The 21636-nt window shown below is 32.2% G+C and overlaps 2 protein-coding genes across 3 annotated transcripts; one reads left to right on the forward strand and one right to left on the reverse strand.

The window, feature by feature from the left end:
- The first annotated feature begins 3174 nt into the window (after window positions 1-3174).
- Window positions 3175-7194, forward strand: LOC107812860 (cytokinin riboside 5'-monophosphate phosphoribohydrolase LOG7). The gene is made up of 7 exons (XM_075253897.1): window positions 3175-3436; window positions 4362-4459; window positions 4687-4717; window positions 4817-4916; window positions 5181-5251; window positions 6149-6292; window positions 6720-7194. The coding sequence occupies exons 1-7, from the start codon at window positions 3326-3328 to the stop codon at window positions 6816-6818; spliced, it is 654 nt and encodes a 217-aa protein (XP_075109998.1). The 5' UTR covers window positions 3175-3325; the 3' UTR covers window positions 6819-7194.
- Window positions 7195-7293: 99 nt separating this feature from the next.
- On the reverse strand, window positions 7294-18457 carry LOC107807034 (2-Cys peroxiredoxin BAS1, chloroplastic). Of its 2 annotated transcripts, none has more exons than XM_075253898.1 (8): window positions 18109-18457; window positions 16725-16799; window positions 15865-15946; window positions 15665-15744; window positions 14724-14849; window positions 13025-13138; window positions 12807-12924; window positions 7294-7590 (listed from the first exon to the last, which is right to left on the reverse strand). In XM_075253898.1, the coding sequence occupies exons 1-7, from the start codon at window positions 18328-18330 to the stop codon at window positions 12808-12810; spliced, it is 816 nt and encodes a 271-aa protein (XP_075109999.1). In that variant the 5' UTR covers window positions 18331-18457; the 3' UTR covers window positions 7294-7590; window position 12807. The 2 variants fall into 2 exon arrangements, with proteins under 2 accessions (XP_075109999.1, XP_016486796.2); XM_016631310.2 differs by lacking the exon at window positions 7294-7590 and adding an exon at window positions 12348-12526.
- Window positions 18458-21636: the final 3179 nt, after the last annotated feature.

Here is a 21636-nt window from a genome sequence, read left to right on the forward strand (position 1 = left end):
ACTTTAACTTATGGCTTGTTAATCATTTAAGAAAGGAGATATTGACCATATATAATATAAAACGTAGAATTATACTCCCTCCATCCCATTTTAATTATCGTTTTAGCTAAATAATTTGTCCCAAAATAATTATCACTTTAGTATTTCAAGACTAATTTTATCAATTGTTTTCAGTTATACTCTTAATATTAAAGAAGTAGTAGTTGATTCTCAAAAAGCATTTAATAAGGATAATTTAAAAATTTATACTTTTGTATCTATTATTTTTCTTAATGGAGGTGAAAAGCGCTAAAGCCGCAACTAAAATAAGACAGAGCTAGGGAGTACTCGTTTGGTTGGTCTTGAGAGGAAAAAACTAGAGACTTTTTCCTTCATATACCATATATGAAACCTTATTACTAAAAATGTACATAGTTTCATATTTATCCGTCATGTTCACAGTTATTCTATAAAATATACACCATTAATTAAATACCAATTATGAATGGTATATATTTAAGGTTCTTCTTGAAATTGTGTTCTCACCAGCGCTTCTCCTTTTAAAGCTACTTTGCTTGAAGTTTGGGAAGATGATGTCCGTGAATAAAAGAATATTGTTTCTGGGAATCCAATTGCAGACCAATGCAGATGCTTAAATCTCTTCTCATTGAAATCATATCCTACAACCTACACAGTAGTTGAACAAGTTTATTAAGACCTTGCCACTCCTTTCTTTGCACAGGAACTCACTTAGCATCTCCATTAAAAATACAAATTGAGAGACGGATAAGCAAAATATTAAAGAATTGCTGATCATTGCCAATTATTAGGAGCTGATTCCTTCCAAATTAGACGTGCTACAAATCTGGAACTAAATATTCTTCCAGATATTCCTATTTAGGCACGCTACAATTATGGAAGTAAATATTCTTCCAGATATTTTCCACTATTGACAGCCATTAAAAAGCTTGAAGTTTTGAATTCAAATTTGGGTTTTCAAAAATCATTATTTGTTTGGATTGGGCGTTGTTGAAAATAATTGGGAATATGGTTTGGAGTTTATATCTCAATTTTGAGGAGTTTTGGTGAAGATTAGACTTGGTTTTGACTGAATTTCAGATTGGTGAAGAAGAAGAAGAAGAAGAAGAAGAAGAAGAAGAAGAAGAAGAAGAAGAAGAAGAAGAAGAAGAAGAAGACATATTGCAAAAGTTGTAGATAAATTGTATTATTTGTATTCTGATTGTAGATACTTTATTTTCTGTTTTCACAAATAAAAAACGGCTAAAACTTCTACAAATCTTCTGAAAAAACGCAAATATGTCAAAAATCACAATTATGCTACAATTGAATGAGAATTGAGATATAAAAATTCAATGTACCCAGTTTGTAGATATTTTGTAGATAAATTGTAGATGATTTGTATTCTAATTGCAGATGCTTTGTTTTCTGTTTTCACAAATAAAAAACGACTAAAACTTCTACAAAATCTTCTGCAAAAAATGCAACTATGCCGAAAATACCAATTAAGCTACAATTGAATGGGAATTGGGATGTTAAAATTCAATGTACCTATTTTGTAGATAAATTGTAGATTATTTGTATTCTGATTGTAGATGCTTTGTTTTCTGTTTTCACAAATCAAAAACGACTAAAACTTCTACAAATCTTCTGCAAAAAATGCAATTATGTCGAACATACCAATTAAGCTACAATTGGATGAGAAATTGTACCAATGTCGAAAATACCAATTAAGCTACAAGCTACAATCGAACCGCAATCCCACACACTAGCAGGTTAGATTTATGCTTTTGTGTCAACAGGCAGAATATATTTGAATGCTAGCGGCAGGTGAATGCATGTTAATTTAATTTAACATATTTGCACGATCCAAATATGCTTGACAATCTGTATTAGATAGATAGCAAAATTTAATTGAATTCAGCTTTTGTTAACTGACAAAATTAAAGTTTTTCACACGCTTTGTGTAATTTGACTAGTACCAACAAGTTGCTCGCCATTTATTCCTAAAACCATGTTAAGTGCAAAAATTTACTCGCCGTTGGTTTTAAATGATTATGATTTTATGCATATTTTCAAACAATCTGTATCATAAAAAAATTTGTGAGTTGGACTCAATTAGGTGACATATTTTAATATGTTAACAAAAACTGCTCAAGGTAAGGATGCTAGCTTTTTAGGTTAAAATACACTATGGTATAGAATTGATAATTTGGTATACTAAGTGTAATTAAGTCAAACCTTAAACATTGAGGGTAATAAAGTTTCCTATGTGGCATAGGAATGTAAAAATTCCAAAAAACTAGTGTTAAATAAAAGTTTATGAATAGTAACTAAGAAGTGTAATAGCCCGTTTTGTCAAGCTGCAAAAATCAGCTTACGTTGAGAAGTGCTTTTTTTAAAAGTGTTTTTCTCAAAAGTAATTTTGGTGAGAAGCAGTTTGTGTTTGACTAATTAGTTTGAAAAGCGCTTCTGAGCAGCAATTAGTGTTTGGCCAAGCTTTAAAAAACTGTTTCTAAGTGTATTTTTCTCAAAAGTGCTTCTCGAAAAAGTGCTTTTGGAAAGAAGTTACTTTTTTCTGCTTCTCCTCAAAAATACTTTTTTTCCTTCCAAAAGCTTGGCCAAACACCTCAAATTGCAAAAAAAAAAAAAGCACTTGACCAAAAAGAAGCTTGGCCAAACGGGCTATAAAATTCTTGCATATGACGTAAAGCAGTGAAATAAATAGCCTTTTCACATAACGTTGTGTTACAACCTCTGTTGCAAGTATAATCGAGGGTTTGTGCAAGAATTCATGTTTGGAATATCTAAAAAACTTAACATTTTTAATTTTTTTCAGTTAAAATGATTATGTTTGTTTTTTTCCCTGAAAGAGAGAATTACGGACTTAATATTCTATTGCATCTACATTCTACACCAAACTTTTTGTTTAAAAGAAGCCAAAAAAAAAATTATAAGGAAGCCAACAAGAAATGAAATAGTCCAACAAATAAGGAGAATGTACATTGTGCGAGCAATAAAAAAAAAGGATAGCGGAATTTGTAAGATATACTTCTATATTAATACAAAATGTTTAGACAAAAAGAAAAACAGGTAAATATTTTATATTTGAGCGCTCAGCTGAACAAGTGCCTATAAGTAGTAGTCCTTTTTCCCTATTGAGGCCTAAAAGGAAAATTGCAGCTTCTTCTCCTCTCATTCCCATTTCCCAATATCCTTTCTTCTTCTCTTGTTCCCTTTTGGTCTCATTATTAGTCACGTAAAAATATTAGGAGTACATATATATAGAGATAAAAATTATATAAAAAGACTTGAAAAAATAAAAAGAATGGAGGAAGAAAGAAGATCAAAGTTTAAGAGGATTTGTGTATTCTGTGGAAGCAGTTCTGGAAAGAAAAGTAGCTATCAAGAAGCTGCTATTGACTTGGGTAAAGAGCTGGTAACTATTTTTAACCTTTTTCTTCTCCATTTTTTTTCTCTATTTTTGTGCTTTTTTTAAGAAAAGCTTTGATTTTTAAGCCCTTCCATTTTTTCTTTTTTCAGAAGCAGAAATTTCTGTGCTTTTCATGAAAAAACTACGATTTTTAAGCCTTTGTTATTTTCTTTTCTTCTTTATTTCTGTTTCCAGAAGCAGAAAGTTTTGTGCTTTTTATGGAAAAAAATAGTATGATTTTGTAACCCTTCTTCCTTTCCAACTTTTACAGTCTGTTTTTCCATTTTTAACAAAACTCAAATAGAAGTTTTCCTTAAGCGTTGATTTATGTTAAAAAGTCAATCTTTTGTTTCTATTGTTGTATTCTTTTTGTTTAATTTATTTTCACATTTTCTTTCCCAAACACCTGTCGAACTTTCTAGGTGGGTATGTTGTTGTGAGGGAGAATAGGCAGGAAATGTTTAGGGTTTTTTTCTTTCTGTTTGGCATGAGAGAAAGAATGGAGGGGGAAAATAAAATAAAATAATTGCTAGCTGTAGACTGTCTGTAAGTTAAGCAGTGTTGTTGCATGATCTTATAGTTTTTATGGTTTCAGTCCTTGGAAAATTCCACTGTCTTTCAATGGGGGAACAGAACGTGGCATCTTGTTATCATGACTCTTTTCATTTGTGTTTTCTTCTTTAATTTTGTCGATCTAAACATTTTTAGTGCATTTAGAATATGCACATGCATGTGGAATATATATGATATTAGTAATACACCTTTCTTTGTTCTAGAACTGGTTTTGTGGGAAGTTGCAGTTTCTGATTTAATATTGAACACTAAAGTAGCATATGTATGTTGTTGTGGCCTCTCATTATACGTTTTTATTTTTTTGCTTTAATATGATGATTGAGAAGTGCTAATAAATGGTTTGATTACGTTGTGGAAGGTGGAGAGAAGGATAGATTTAGTGTATGGAGGTGGAAGCATTGGTCTCATGGGTCTTGTTTCTCAGGCTGTTCATGATGGCGGCCGCCATGTTCTTGGGTAATTAGCCAACCTCTCTTTCTCTTCATTTAATCGTATATTTTTTTACACTGGTACGTCACTTGTGGAACTAGTTACTTACCATACATGTTATCACTTATCAGTTTGTGGTCCAGTTAACTACTATTTCTTACTACTCTATTATGTTGAGATTTTACCATACATTTAGCAGTTAGTTGTCATATTTTGACTATTATTAATGTAATGTAAATGGTTGTCTATTGCAGAGTGATTCCAAAGACTCTTATGCCTAGAGAGGTACTACTCAAAATAACTCTGAAGAAACTTTTAATGAGTTCATTTCATGTTTAACCATACTAAAATGTCTATAAACTGTGGTTCTGAATGTTCTAACAGTTAACTGGTGAAACTATTGGAGAAGTGAGAGCAGTGTCCGGTATGCATCAAAGGAAGGCCGAGATGGCCCGGCAAGCTGATGCCTTCATTGCCCTCCCTGGTAAAGCATCATAATTTCTGTTTTTCCCTTGTTTAATTGCTACTATTAGCATATTTATTACCTATGTTACGTGGATTCTCCAAAATGTTGTTGCACCCGTGTCAAATCCTCAAAAAATGCACTACTTTTGGAGGATACGACACGCTCCGGGCAATATTTTCTGAGAATCCGAGCAACATTGCCTATTACTGTAGGATTCTTGTCGTAAACTGTAGTGCCATCTAATTTTTATAATGAATCGGTGTTCTACTGTCTCATTTTCAGGTGGTTATGGCACCCTTGAAGAACTTCTTGAAGTCATTACATGGGCTCAGCTTGGAATCCACCAGAAACCAGTGAGACATCTGCACTTTTATTCGCATTACTTTACGTAGAGAAATATGCACCAGATAGAATACTTGAATATGGAAGTGATTGAACAATTTAATGTGAAAATAATGTTGGTAGGTCTTGACTGAGGTCTAAATGAAACATTCTCATATATGGAATCACCTTTAAGCGTATACTCAAGTAAGAAATATGCAAAATTAGTATTTAATGACGCAAAGTTTGACACTAAATGTCCCTTTGAATTTAAAAGAAATCAAGGACTTGATTAAATCTTTCTTGTGAAGATGGTCATAGCTTGAGCTCTTATCTTTTGACCAAAAATCCAAAATCATTCCTTAGTGTACTTTTGTTATTCCACATTAAGCGTCTAGTTCCCCACATATGAGATTACATTCGGTTTGTTGTTGTAGTACAATAAGCGTCTAGTCATTTTCTATACATTTTTTAGCTACACATCGTTTACCATTTGGACATTTCTAACTTTTATGATTTCAACTCTTATGCCCTTACATTTGAAATTGAAACTTGATAATACTCTAACCAACACAAGAAATTCATTTTGTGTTACCTTTTCCACGACATACCTTATTTTAGAGTTTCTTCTCGTACTTAAAGAATTTTTCCTGCTGGGGTTCTACATTCCAGTCAACAATCTTTTATCAAAATAACAACGAAACTGGAAAAAGAATCGAAGCACGTGGTCTTTAATTTATGTTCACATGGAAAGATTATACAAGATATGCACGTTCTAACCATCGTCATGCTTCATGATCCTGTTTAAATGGCAAGAAAAGAGCTTCTTAAGCATTAGAATAATGAAAATGTTGGTCCAAAGAAGGCCGCTTTATCATTTATATAGTTACTTAATTAACTACTAATCGAATCTAAATCTAATTATGCAGGTGGGGTTGTTAAATGTTGAAGGTTACTATAATTCCTTATTGTCTTTTATTGATAAGGCCGTTGATGAAGGCTTTATATCTCCAACTGCACGTCGCATAATCGTGTCTGCTCCAACAGCTAAAGAGTTGATCAGAGAACTTGAGGTATATATATGAATATATTTACAGTAAAATAAACATTCTTTGTCAAGTACAGATATAAAACTCGTTTAGGTTCTTTGTACACGTTTCAAGTTGAATAGGCTCAGCACTAAGTTGCTATTTTATTGGTAATATGGCGTGCCCCACTTGAGGCCTTTCAGACTATTAGACACTTCTATTAATATTTATAATATATCTTTAATCAGACACGACTTGAATAATACAAATTCTTTTGTTTATGTATTGTCTCTCGACTAGGATCTACCGGAAACGGCTTTGCTATTCCCTCAGGGTAGGGATAAAGTCTGCTTAAACTCTATCCTCCCCAGACCTCACTTATGGGATTTTATTGTTGTTGTTGCTGCTTTTCTTTGTTTTCTTCCTTCAAAATGGAAAATATCTTCTGTTAATATTTTTTTTTCTGTTGCAGGAACATGTACCAAAGAAGGATGAAATTATATCGAAACTGATTTGGGAGGATGAGATTCAGAGATATAATTATACACCCGAATCCAGTGTCCCTACGTAAAAATGTCTTTTTGTTCTTTTGCTTTTTGGGATTTAGAAATTTCAGTATACATAGTAGTTTATGAATTGCCAAAGGTCTGTGCAGTAAAGAAACTCTTGCTCTCTTTATTATTCCCTTGGAAATGACTTAGTAGTTCTAATATATACATATCCAAGAGAAAAAGAAAAAAAATCAGTTTTTGTGGATCTATGGAGATCCATTAAGTTCAGACATTATGCCTTTTAAAGTAACAGTTTTTGTGGATCTGTAGAGATCCATTTTGTTCAGGCATTATGCTATATATTGTTCGTTTACTTGTATTACCCTTTTAATTATAAAGCCATTGGTGTTCCTACTTAAAAATGTGTGAACATTGCCCTTGCCCTCTTTCTTGCCTTTTATTTTGTTTAATAAATCTCGAGATATTCGACTCAGATATATCACGAACAAGCCTATAACAGCCAATTCTATTATTTAGTCACTGAACATATTATTAGTAAATATCATATCAATGTATTCATTAATGAAAGCATTTTGAAGAAAAGATTATGGTTCACTCAAACACCCCATAGTTTATATATGGTTATTTTCTATCTGTTGTTTGACGTTATCACTTATGAGAAAATCTATTTTTCATGATAAAAAGTGTCAAATACAATTAATATACAACAGCAAATTGATATATTAATATGGAGAAGAAGCATACTGAATGTAATATCCATGTCTATAGAATCAAACTTGAATTGGTGAAACTCTTCTCAACTGGTGTGTAATCAGACTTCATTATCTGAATCTGGAACATTTGACATTGCATGAGAGAAAATAACTGATTTTTTAAGAGTAGACGATTTTTTCTCTTAATCTTTCTATGGTTCTAAAATATGAAGTTGAAAAAATAGACAGAGAGCTCTTGAAATGTATCCATCCCAAATTAACTACGCTGGGAAGATTTGTTTTTATAATTCATTACAAATGTTATTTTAGATTTATGAAGATAATAATTTATGTGACACAATTTAGATATTAATCAATGTTTCGTTCAAATGTTTCATGAATTTAAATTCAGAAACGTCTGAACGTAATATTAGCACAACATGCTATCTTTGGTCGGCACAAAATTACAGAAGTCCTTAGAACCCTTTTTAACTTTGTGTCTTCCTAACAGTCTTTGAGAGTAAAAAAATATGAACTGTCCTGTTTTCTTCAAATAAATCTAAGAATTAATTTAAATCTTTTATACGGTGCATATAAATTAATAATCTAATGCCCTTCCCATTTGTGCTCTGCGTAAATTCTGGAATATTTCACGAGACATATCCTTATAATCTAGGTTCACAAGTCAGCAGTGTGTAAGATATTGAAAACAAATCTCATTGTGTCCTTTCTTTAACATATCCAAATCTAATCATTCCAATTAAATTAGTGGTGTTGACTCCCCCTGTCGTTCATAAATTTTTGCTTATTTATTTTAAAGCAGATTGAATCATTAATGATTTCGGTTATTTATAAAACCTATCAAGTGGGAAGCTTTGGCGTAACTGGTATAGTTGCTGCCATATGACCAGGAGGTCACGGATTCAAGCCTTGCAAACAGTCTCTTGCAGAAATACAAGGTAAGGCTGCGTACAGTAGACCCTTGTGGTCTGACCCTTCCCGGACTCCGCGCATAGCAGGAGCTTAGTGCACCGGGCTTCCCTTATAAAACCTACCAAGAGCATGCATTATCTATACTATATTAAAAGTACAAAGGCCCTTAGCGAAATATCGTTCGTCTTTTTTGCCCTTCTAAAATAAAGTTCACACTGGATAAAATAGTCATTTGATTATTTCTCTAATATCTAGGCATATGATTTAATTACTTTCCTAATATTTAGGACTAACATAATAATTTTACCTTTTTTGAAGGGGGAAAAAACACAGGGAAAATTTCACATATGAACAATTGACATCCCTACTTTTCAATTTTATAGCTCATGTTTCAATTTACAACTAACTAGCCCAAAAATAATATGCTAAGATTCAACATCCAACTCCAATAGGTTCTCAAAATTACTATTTAAGTTTTAAAAAAGATTGCTCAAACTTTTAAGTTAATTTCGAATCACTAAATGTAACTCAAATATTAGTTCAACAAACCAAATCCATTTGAGTGGTGAAAATTAGATTTTTAATAAGCTTAACTATATGAGTTTAGATTCCGAATTTGATTTTGTGAGAAATTTAGAGTGGGTATTATCTAGAATTATTAGAAATGGTATAAGGAGGTTGTATATAAAATTTGAAGTCATTTAATGATGATTTGGACTGATTTTGAACAAGAATTGCAACTGAAAATCGTGGAAGAAGTTCGTCTACAGACGCTTGTATAAAGGTGTATAATAGTGTATAAGATGTATTTATACTCATATACACAATTATACAAGATTATACAAAAAACTGATTTCGTCTTCTTCCTTGCGTTTTTTCTGAAATTTAACTCAAATCTTGCTCAAATCTATTCCAAATCACTTCAAATTTAAATTTTGAACTCCTTTGATATTTTCAATCAATTGGAACAACACCCAATCCAAACAACTAACAAACTCAAAAAAATCTTATTTTTGAAAGTAAAAGCTTTGAATGGCTTTCAATGGTGGAATGATGAATCTTCAATTTTCTTACATTGCAACCAGGTGACACATGGGAGAAGCAGTAATGGCAGACGACCCCTTGAAGCATATGTAGAAGATGTGAGAAGAAGCGAGAGTAAAAGCAATGATCGTGAGAACATAGATTTAACTCCATAACTTTTAGAAGCAATGATTGTAAAAACAACAGATATTGAATTTGCTAGTGCTTTCAAAATATGTACGATATAGGCTAGGTCGGGTAAAACTTAAAAATATGGGCCATTTTTTGTTATGGTGTGAAGTCAAGTGTATTTTCTTGTAATTCTTTCAAAAACGAAAATTGTTGTATCAAGAGATAACGAATGCAGCATATTATTGGCTTCTTTTAGTTTTATGGAAGTTTCTCTTTATTCCAAAAAAAAAAAAAAAACAATTTTGGTAAAACGAATCCCTAAAACTAAGGTGACATTAATTGTTCGTTGTCTATTCCTAGGCCGTTTGTTAAGAGACAAAAGTTAGTTTATGAGTTATATTTTAAAATTTGTGATCAATTAGAATTTCTCTAGCACTCCTATAATGATAACACAATTGGATTCCGTCTCAAATATAGCTCTTATATTTCGTGTCAATTGAGTTAATCTATTACGAAGTAGTTTTGCACTTTGCCATCATCGCCTTCTAATTTACATTGTGTATTTGTTGTTTTAGGGTAGGCTAACTGTTTCGTTTGCTTTTTTTACTTTTTTAAAATAGAGTTCACATTATACAAAATAGTTATTTGATTAGTTTTTTTTAATATTTATAAATAGTCATTTAATTAACTCCATACCATTTAAGATAGTAAATTAATTATCTCCCTAATATTTGGGAATTTAATTTTCGATTTTCTTTTAGTTCAAGAATTTCAACTACTTTCAATATATACTAAAAAGAGCTATTTTCTGGTTAATAAAACTTTTACAAACTAATTTAAACTAGGAAGGTTTCACAGTAGTATTCATTTGGGGGTCATATTGTAGGAGTACTAATCTGTCACCTTCTACTCCAATTATAGCTAGGAGTATAAAAATTTTCCCTTTAAGTTTAGGAGGAATATTAAATTTCATACCATGAATAATTTATACTAGCTATATTTTTTATTAAATCGTTCCTTATTTGACATATGTATTAATTACTAATATATAGGAGTTTAGAATCAATTAAGATTTTATCTTTTTTTGGGGTTATTTGAACTATATAACATGATTATAACTTTTTCACGTTTATTAAATTTTCTAATCTTTGAAAAACTCGTAAGGTATCCTGCTACCATAATATGAGTTTACATGGATTTCATATTTAAATGATTTTATTATTTTTCTAATATTTATAAGATAAAATAAATTAGATTACTCATAAAATATATTCCTTGTTGAATTACGTAGAAATTCTAATATTTAAAATTTTAAAAAATATTAAAATTTTACCTTCTATAGATATTAAACTTAAATTATGACAAAATACACCAAATTTCATGCCATATGAATTATCTCTAATTGCACGTTTTTTTTATCTCAAAAGATATCTTTTCACTATGCTAATTTTTAGATGAAAAACAATATTAAATTAAAAATAATAAAATAGATTAAAAAAAGAGGGAACATTTTGCTTTGTTCTTGATCCCGATTCGACAATTCCCCTTTCAAATGCTATGAGATTCATGTGAGATTGAACATGCTATTCGTTTTATTCTTTGATCACTATGAGAGGGAGATAATTGGAAAACTTCCATAATTAATACCAACACTTCGACAAACATAAGGTGCAAAATTAAGTTCAATTTTGTACCATTTAAAAGAAAATTTGTTGTGGATAAAGTATTGTTACTAAATATCAAATCTTTATTTGACCTAATATTAAGAATTTAAGTCCTCAAAAAAATTAGTTTCTTTAATAATTTGATAAAAATATTGTACATATTTAACTAATTCATCATCTTGCATATTAAGAAGATATTGAATTAAGCTATTGTGTCAATGTAATAATATTTATTTCATTATTTAAACAAACATTATATTTATTTATAGTCAATGTATACATTTTTAATTGATTGACGCTATACATACGTGTGTAACGCACATACACTTAAAACTAGTACTGAATGTTACTTTAGATCCATGTATGTCCCTTTGATTACAACAGACATAATGCAATCTATTTCAATAACTAAAACAAAAAAGGAAAAGAGCGCAACACCAAATTGTATGTTTCATTTTAATTTATTATTTTAAAAATGTTAATGATTCCATCATAACTTGTTACTGATTCATGAACCACTTGGAAAACAATTATATGATTATCTTGATTAGTATAAGGCAATTTGTTGTAAACCACGTAGATGGAATAATGGCTCCAAATCATGTGGATGGAGGAGTTTACAGCCAAGTGGAATCTTCGAATAGAAATCTGGTTAAACAATAGAAGGATCTTACTGATCATTTTTTTTCTCATAAAATATTCTTAAACAAGTGGTTTGGAGACCAGGTCTTCTTAGAATTATGAGGGTCATGCATAATTGGCTAATATATATGGTGATGCTATGTGTTAGGGATACATAAAGAATTACATCTATTAAGTAACTAAGATTATCATAGTCAGTTGTTATGTGCTGGAACGCGTCAACAAACCCACAATTAAAGAGAAAAGTTATATACTAACTCCTAGCATATATTCCCTCGCCTCTCCCATTTTTAGATAAGATTGCCAAATATGGTAGTGAGTCAAATGAATGTCAAACGGATATGAAGTGAGAATGATGTTTGTGACGTAAACTACTTGATAAGCAGGTCGTATAAATTGGAAAACATTGAAAACGTTTATAATACGCTGGTGAGTATGCTGCAGAAAAAGCATATGCTTGTTCCAACACTATTTAACAATAATATTGGCCCACCAGAAGAGAGGAGCTAGAAACTAGAATAGTGCATATAACTTGTGAAGTGATGCAAAAATTGGTACATATATGTTTTGATAACCGAGAAATTCATGGCTGAAAACTCGGAGTGAGCCCATTGCTATATCTTATATCCACTTAAATACCAAGCTTTTGTCTATGGCAAGACTGGAACCAGGTATGCGCGCCTAACACACAAATCACAAGTTACTCTCTTACCACTAGACCAAATCCTGACAGCTAAAAAGATAGGTATATTTACTTGCTGAATTATGATCCAATTGTAGATCAGATGGACTGAGGGGTTGGTTTAAGTAATGGCTTTCAAAGTCAGAATATATAAGAGTGTACAAATATATATTCTCAAAAATGACCAAACTCAGCCGGTACATTAGAAAAATGTAACAGAGAAGTACCGTCTCCAGCCTCCCTAAACAACAAATTAGATAAAGCAATTGCAGTCATCACCTCATATGGATGCAAAGTATTCTTTGCTACCCTTGGGGTCAGGCTTCATGGATTTCTCCCCAGGCTTCCATCCAGCTGGGCACACTTCATCCGGGTTATCCTGAACGTATTGCAATGCCTGTTTTGGGAAACCAAAGCAATATAAGAACAACCTATAGCTATACGAGCTCGGTTGAACATGTACTGGCAAAACCCTGAATAAAATGGCCGATTGGTACCTGAAGAGTTCTCAATGTTTCATCAACACTCCGACCAATTCCAAGATTGTTAATGGTTGAATGCTGAATAACTCCTTCCTTGTCAATGATGAAAAGTCCTCTCAATGCAATTCCCTGAAACAACACCAGAGAAATCGTGAATCGTGGAGCTGATTCCATTAGCACCAAACTGTAAGCCACGAGAAAACAAAATTTCAAATGAGAAGCATTATTTTCACCATTTTTTTGGTTTTTTTGAGAGATGGAACCAATTATCAGAGACATACATGGAGGATCAGAAACAATTCTAAAAATACAACTTTAAACATGTCTTTGACAAAAGCAGAAGTAGCCTCTTCAACTGGAGACAACATATTTTTGACAGATAGAAGTTGCTCTAATTTCCATGATATGTCCACAACTAGTGAATGTTCGTCGGTCAGTTTGGCACAGTTTTTAGACATTTTGGTTAGGTATTTTCAGTATTCGGTTTCTCAAAATGCTATACCAATACCATACCTAATTAATTCAATATGTTTTGATTTTTCTTTTGGTTTTGGTTAATTTGGTTCGACAACTTCGGTTTGGATAAAATAATCATAACTTTCTTTTCCGTCTTTAAGAAGCACAACAACAACAAAACCCAGTATAATCCCACAAGTGGAGTCTAAGGAGGGTAGTGTGCACGCAGACCTTACCCCTACCTTTAAGAAGGCAGAGAGACTGGTTCTGAAAGACCCTAAGCTCAGGACCAGTCTTTTTTTTTAAAAAAAAAGGATCTACACTAAATCATAGAAAGTGCCTTTTGGAAATTTCAATTTTTCTAAAGAGTGAGTTAGAGGAAAGGCTTGTGTGATCATGTATGAACTTTTGAACTGGACTACCATCAGTTCTGAAATAAATATAGGAATCTGGAAACGAAACCAAAACAAAATTACAGTTGAACTTGCGGTAATGATATAAATTGTCGCTCAAACAATGACATGAGAGTGCACTACGGATGAGGAAGTATAATTTTATGGCTTGTATATTTATGTTATAATCTATAATATGTGTATTGAGGAAGTTAGTATGTAATTCAGTATGGTATCGATATTTCAGTAGTTTATTTCTAGACACCGAATACCATACCACATACCAGATTTTTTAAAAATTTAAACCAAATACCAATACCGAATACCAAATTCCATTCCATTCGGTAATTAGGTATAAACCAAATTATGCACAGCCCGATCCATAACCACAACAAGAGCAAAATTGCAGATTCCTCTTGAAACCAAAATACGTTATAAGGCTGAGGTGAAGGTGAATAAGGTATAATAGCAGAACGGAATGTAGTTAAGAAGTGAAGTCAATAAAAAGGCATATTCTATGTTCTTCATTTTAAAAAAAAAACAAGGCATATTCTGTGTAAATACTATTGATGCAATTTTCTTATAAGGGATACTACTGATGGAATTTGTTGTCCACATATTTATACCATACTCTTGTGCATGTGTACTAGAAGCTAACTTTATTTCAAGATTGATTGCATTTGCGCATAAATACAGCTTTTCATCCTTGCATCAAGGCACAGCATTTTCTCCAAAAATGAATATTTCATTAGTACCTTATGTAGCAGTAGTAGTTTACAAACTGTAAATGACTCAGGACAGGGATATGCCAACCAATATCAACAAATAATTCTCAAAGCTAAAAAGTTGCAAACAGAACGACAAACCTGATCGGGGATCAGTACATTGTATGATTTTGAAATTGACTTGGTCACGTCAGAAATTAATGGATAGTTCAAATCACCTAGCCCACCAGACTTTCTTTCGGTTTGGACCCAGGCAAGGTGGGAGAACTGCAAGAGCAACAACAAGAATTCAATAATACAAGACAAAAAATTATGCTCAAGAGACAGATGACAAAAATCATTGAAGATTACAATTGAATATTTGCAAACAAGTCAATACTGAGGCACCACAATTAACATTCTGGAAAAAATATAAAAATGCAAATGTTTCTTCCTTTTCTATGAAGTCAAATGCTCGTCAAATAAAGATAGGTGCTCACTCAATAAATATGAGAGACATATAATATGTATTCTATACTTAAGCTATAGACTTGCACTTCTACTCATAAATGATATAATAACCTATACAAACCAAACCTAGTTTTTAGTTATTAACAACAGAATACTAACTACATTAGGATAAAGGTCTAAATCACTAGTTAATGATTCAAAAGTTAAAAAAAAAATTAAGTTAATCAATAAAGGAATAAAAAAGAAGAAATAGGATATATACCTTACTCAAACAAAAAGAAAAGGGAGGATATATAACCCCCTCAAAAAACAAGATTCACACATGCACTCTATTTTCTCTTAAGTTGAAGTTTATTTGGAACTTCCACACATACTTGGAGTCGTACCATCACAAAGATACACAGAGATGGAAACAACTGAAAGAGGCATACTAGTGCAGCAGCACAATGCAGCACGACGAACCATTTAGGTACACATAACCCTTTTAAAGGCACTTTGAAGAAATAGTAATCACATTATCACATTAAACAGAAATAAGCAAATAAATGCAGAAACTGAAACCGCAGGGCAGAAAACTACAAGTTATGAATTTATAACATAACAGTAAAAATTTGAAGGAAAGAAACACCTACCACACTGTCTACGGAAACACCCAATATTTCTGTGTTCAACTTTTCAAATTCTTCATAACGGTCACTGAAAGCAGTGATCTCTACAGAAGCAGGAAAAGATATTACATAAAAACAACACAGTCAGCAACCACAACAATCTGTGCAAATATATTAGAAGAAAGTGAAACTGGCAGCAGAGAGATTTCAGGTGCCAAACTAACCTGTTGGACAAACAAATGTAAAGTCTAGTGGGTAGAAAAAGAGAATCACGTATTTCTTCCCAATGTACTCAGATAGTTTAACCTGCAGGAAAAGGATAATTGTAGTTGTAAGCAGCAAATACAATCCATAGAATCCGATTAAATGTGTAAAGCCACGTCTTACAGTTCCTAAAGGGGGCAGGAAGTGAAGTGAAATCCTAGGACTATAGCAGACGTTGCATGTTAAGGTAGTACTAAACTCTTTTCTTTCTATGTTCTCATTCTGTCACTAACTGCAATCAAATGGGTTTGCAAAAAATATAGACATTTGCTACATCAACTAATTTAGAATTGAGAATTGACTGATTGACTAATGTTTATTATTTTGGTCTAATTACAGGAACCTCACAAGATATTTAGGCTTGCAACACTTACCACCTATGTGGTTTTAGATATTACTTTTAAATTCCTTATTTTACATTCTTCCAATAAAACTCTATCAAATAGCAAGCAGTAAGCCGCAATAAAATAGTAGGCAAAGAGACAAAACTACTTTATATTTAAACATATTCATAGTTCATGCATAATCTTTCACCTTTAAGCCAAAAATCTAAGGTTCTACTGATTTTAGTGAAAATTGAAGAAAAATTTAGACGAAACAAAACTTTAGAAAACAAGTTGTTAATTATTGAAAAATATAGTGATCATATCAAAATATATGATTTTATTGTATATGAACAAGAGCCATACATTAAATCTTTATACAAAAAGTTAAATATACTATTCTTGTTTTGAAATCTAAAGTTAAGCACACTTTTGTGATTAGGAATTAAGCATTTTTCTCCAATTATAGGTAAGTAATAAAAACACCAATATAATACCTTGATGAATTCTTGATCAAAAACAGCTTCAGCCTCAAAGTCTGGCGCTTGATTTCCAACAAGTGGAAGTTCACTCTATACATGAAAAACATACATGAAAGGACATTAGATAGATGAATCTTTATCCATAAACAAGCACAAACACAGCAGAGAGGTTATATCAACATTCTTTGATGGCGCAAGCTCTAATCTACATAGAGTAAAAGAAGCAAGTTTTGGGACAATTGGTAAATCGAGAATCTTGAACAGAAACTTACTTTTATTTCACTTGGTCATCTAATTTAACTTTTCTAACACCTTCTAGATAGTCATGCCCAATATTAGTTTTCCTTTATATTCGGTTGCAAGAGGTAACCATAGGTTTTAATTAAAATCGTTGTCATCCAATCCATCAAATTCATTAGGCAAAAATGGAGCAGACAACATACTGTAAGGGGTCGTTTGGTAGGGTGTATAAGAATAGTGCGGAATAATGTGTATTAGTAATGCATGTATTAGTAATGCAAGCATTAGTTATGCAAGCATTAGTTATGCAAATATTATTTCTTATCTATTGTTTGGTGTGGTGTATTAAAATTATAATGCATTGCATAATTTTTAAAAAAAATAGTTGCTTACAAAAATGCCCTCCATATTCTCTAGCTTTAAGGGACTTTAAGGACAATTTTATCTTTAACTATGCTAATGCATGCATTAAAGCCTTGGTATTACTAATGTCATGGTTTTCTATGCATTACTTATGCATAGGATAATGCCAAGTATGATGTATAACTAATAATACACAAGTTGAAAAAAGGTACCAAACAAGGTATTAGTAATGCATAGTGCTAATGCTTGCATTATTTTTTCTAATACCTCCTACCAAACGACCCCTAATGAGTTAATCCTAAATATGAACTCCAGCTTTGAGCTTACCACTCTACCATTACCAAGTAGGTACAAGTGAACATATAAATTTGAATTCATTTTTCACTAAAACACAGTCCATACATACAATTTACATTGCCTTATAATTCAAAGGAGAAAATGATAAAAATGGTTCCTTATGTTTGGGGATAGGTTCAAAGTGATCCCTTAAGTATACCTTATACCTTGAGCAGTCACGGTAAAAGTGTGCACTTTTCGTCTCAATCAAATATTGCTGGATTTAACTTGAATGGTGAAAAATAAAGGATTTAAAGTTCAAAGGAACCACATTTGAGCTTCCAAATTCAAGTGCAGGACACAGATAAAGTGAATTAAAGTAAACCCTTTCTCTCGGAAAAACAAAATACAGAGTTTCAGATAATCGACTCAAAATTAGTATTAATATAAACAGTAACAGTTAAAAGTTAAGACTCTGTGTCCTAATGCAAGAAAAGAAAGGTGTGAAAGAGAAACTTACAGAGGCACGAACAACGAAACGACGGCGTTGGGATTGAGCAACGCGAGTAGAGAGGGAACGGGCTACACGAGAAACAAAAGGCTTGCAATTACGGAGCCCATTGAAAGAGGAAGGTACAGATAAACATTGAGAAATGGGAGCTTGAAAGGAGGATTTGGGGGAAATGGAAGCTGCTTTTGGGTTGGAAGAAAGAAGTGCTGTAGAAGAAGCAGAGCAAGCCATTGGATAGGAGAAATTGGTAATTGAATGGACAGCAAGAGAAAGAGGGGGGTATTTGTGATAAAGATAGGGGAGCTGCAGAAAGTTCTAGAAGGTTTATTGAATTTGAAAGTTTAGGGTGGAGAATATAGTTTGGTGTAGGGTTTGGTGGATAAGTAAATTCAGTGTTGTGGAAGGATTTTGGCCTTTGGCGAAGGGGAATCTCTACGTGGGAATTAGGGGCTTTATGGTTCGGTTTGGATCAGTTTTTCCTAAAAAGAAATCAAATTAAGTAAGTCGGTTTTTTAAATATTAAAACCAAACCAAACCAAACCAATTAAGTCAGTTTTTTCTCGATTCGGTTTATATCGGTTTTTCGGTTTTTCCGGTTATTTGTCGGTTTTTTCTTAAATATAAGACATACACTACCAAACACACATTTCGGCGATCACATTTTAACGTAATACTATCAAATCAATTGTCCTTTGAGAAATCTATTATTTACCAAGATATATTGATGATAATTGAATCAAATAGTGATGAATAATTTAAGGACTCAATTAAAAATATATTATTTTTAACATGAAATAGATTCTTACACTTAACAAAAGAAAACTACCAATTAAACTAGAATGTAAAGGTAAAGAACTGTACTAAAAGTGCAAACGATTACTATTTACTATAAATTTTTAAAACATTGTATAAAAGTATACATATATAATGGTGTAATAATAAATTTAAAATAGCTACTCATATATTCGGTTTGGTTCGATTTTTTTTTAATTAGAACCAAAACCAAACCAAATTTGATCGATTTTTAAATTTCAAAACCAAAACCAAACCAAAAAGTATCAATTTTTTTGGTCGGTTTGGTTTGGTTTTCGATTTGGTTCGGATTTTCGGATTTTTATGAACACCCCTAGTGGGAGTCAGGAGATATTGGCTCCACGAGTTTAGGAAATAGGACAAATAGGGAAAAGGGCCACATATATTATTATCTATATTTAATTTTCGTTATACTAATCGATCAAATTTACCTCTACTATTATACTATCTGGTTAAATTTACCTCTACCAACAAACTTTTAAAAGTTACTCCTTAATCTGTTAGCTAATCCAAAATCTCTCAATTTCCTTTTATTAATTCACTGGTTGTTCTTCTTGCTCCAGTATTTTCAGAAATTATTATTGATGTGAATGCTAAAGGTACTACATTATACAAATTATTCATGGATATTTTTAATTACCATTGCACCCACTTTTCTTCTTGTGATAATGGATTTGGAATTGGTTTAAAATTTTATTTATTTTTCAACCATCTCGCTAATATCTCACAACAAGTCCTAACATGCGAATAATTGAATAGTCTCATAATCCATATAGCGTAAGCGAACAATATGTGTAACAGACAAAAGCATGAATAAGACTAACTCTACTCGAGCATGCTATAACCTTGACATACGTATATACACTCGTCACTACGCATATATGTTGCTCCCAACACACTAAGCAGATAACACATAAGTCCATTTATAAGTAAATTTCCTCAAGTTAAGATTAACTAAGATATTTACTTCTTCCCAAGACAAGCTCAACTTCACAAACTAGAAAAGAAAAAGAAATTTCTAGAGCTCCAATTCAAAGTTTTCTCTTTCAGTTAATGAGGCAGCAGCTATAAAGTGTTAGGAAAAAGTTATTTCAGTCGCCTTTCCTAGAAACTAATATTCAAATAGTTTAGTAGGTAAGTAGGTGGTCGCGCGTTTCTCTTCTGTATATGGGTTGCGTTAGTGTTAGTTTTCTGTTATAATTTGTTAGTTCTTTGCTTGGTTGTCTTATTTTTCTTGCTATTGTTACTACTTCTTAGCTTTTTCACTACTATCGTTTTTCCTTTTAATGATTGCTACGATTATGCTTTCCTTCAGTCGAGGGTCTATCGAAAACAAACTCTCTGTCTTCGAAAAGTAGAGATAAAGTTTGCATATATACTATCCTCCTCAGATCCTACATATGGATTTATTGAGTATGTTATTGTTGTTGTTGTTATTGTTGTTGTTGTTGTTGTTGTTGTTAATGTTCAAGTTAATTTCTTACCAATTGCTTCTATGATACAATGAAAGTCAATGGGTTACGCGTCAGCAAAATCAGATTCTATAACATGTTACATCTAAATTTTGATGATGACAATAGTGCAAATCTAATCGTATGTATTTGATTGCAGGAAATCAGGAAGTAGCACTACTTTAAGGGAAGTTCAAAGGCAACGATATCAGAATGGAAACAAGATCAAAGGCAACATGAAAAATGCTAAATTTTTAGTCAAAGATATGCCATCAAAAGGGAAACAAAATCAGTCCAGACGCTTTAGTCTCAATCAAAGGATAACGAAACTATCTCAACAAGGAAAAATATCAAGTGCAGCTGCTAGAGAATATCAGGCCATACTTCAAGGACCAAATTAGAATCAGAAGATTGATCAACCAAATTGAAGCCACAAATCACTCCCTGAAATTTGGATATGAAGGGGAAGGACGTAAATAAATCCAGCCCATCTCAAGTGCAGGATACGGAGGCACCCCTTGGGTAAATCTCTTAGACGATTTTGTGCCTCAATCAAAGATCAATTTGCAACAGCTATTCAATCTCTCCTATAAGAAGACGGGCTACTTCAAGAAGAAGACTCACGCAACTATACAAACTATTTTCTAAGCCTTTCTAGTTCTTAGTACAAACACTATATTCTTGAGTCTACAAGTGTCACAAAAGATAAGAAGAGTTAGAACACAAAAAGAAAGTTGTGTCAACCTTACAAAAACCATCATTGCTGAATATCATTGATGATGAACGTAATAAAACCATCACCAGTGTAATTCTTGATCAAAGATCTAATAGAACCCTTGTGACTTAAGGGAACTGGACGTTGGTACCATACTGGTATTGAACTAGTATAAAAACTGTTGTGCCTTCTTTACCTTTCCATTTGTTTATTTATTCCTACTGAAGTTGTTCACTATGCAAAACCTAGTCGACTAAACTCACACTTAGTCAACCAAGATTTTAATTGGCTACAATTCACCCCCCTTGTACTTTCAATTGGTATTAGAGCTACTCATAAACTTTGCTTAATAGCTAGTGAAAAAAAGATCATGGGATCAAACACAATCGTTGGAGCACTATTTCAAGAAGGAACCTCTCAGTACGACCTCCATATTTCAATGGGCAACACTTTTCTCACTAGAAAGTACGTATGGAAACATACACTATATCATATGACATTAAAGTTTGACGCGTGATCAAAAAGGAAAATCTTCCAATTTCGCCAAAGAAAGATAAA

The sequence above is a fragment of the Nicotiana tabacum genome, chromosome 5 (genome assembly GCF_000715075.1).
Source record: "Nicotiana tabacum cultivar K326 chromosome 5, ASM71507v2, whole genome shotgun sequence".
NCBI lineage: Eukaryota > Viridiplantae > Streptophyta > Magnoliopsida > Solanales > Solanaceae > Nicotiana > Nicotiana tabacum.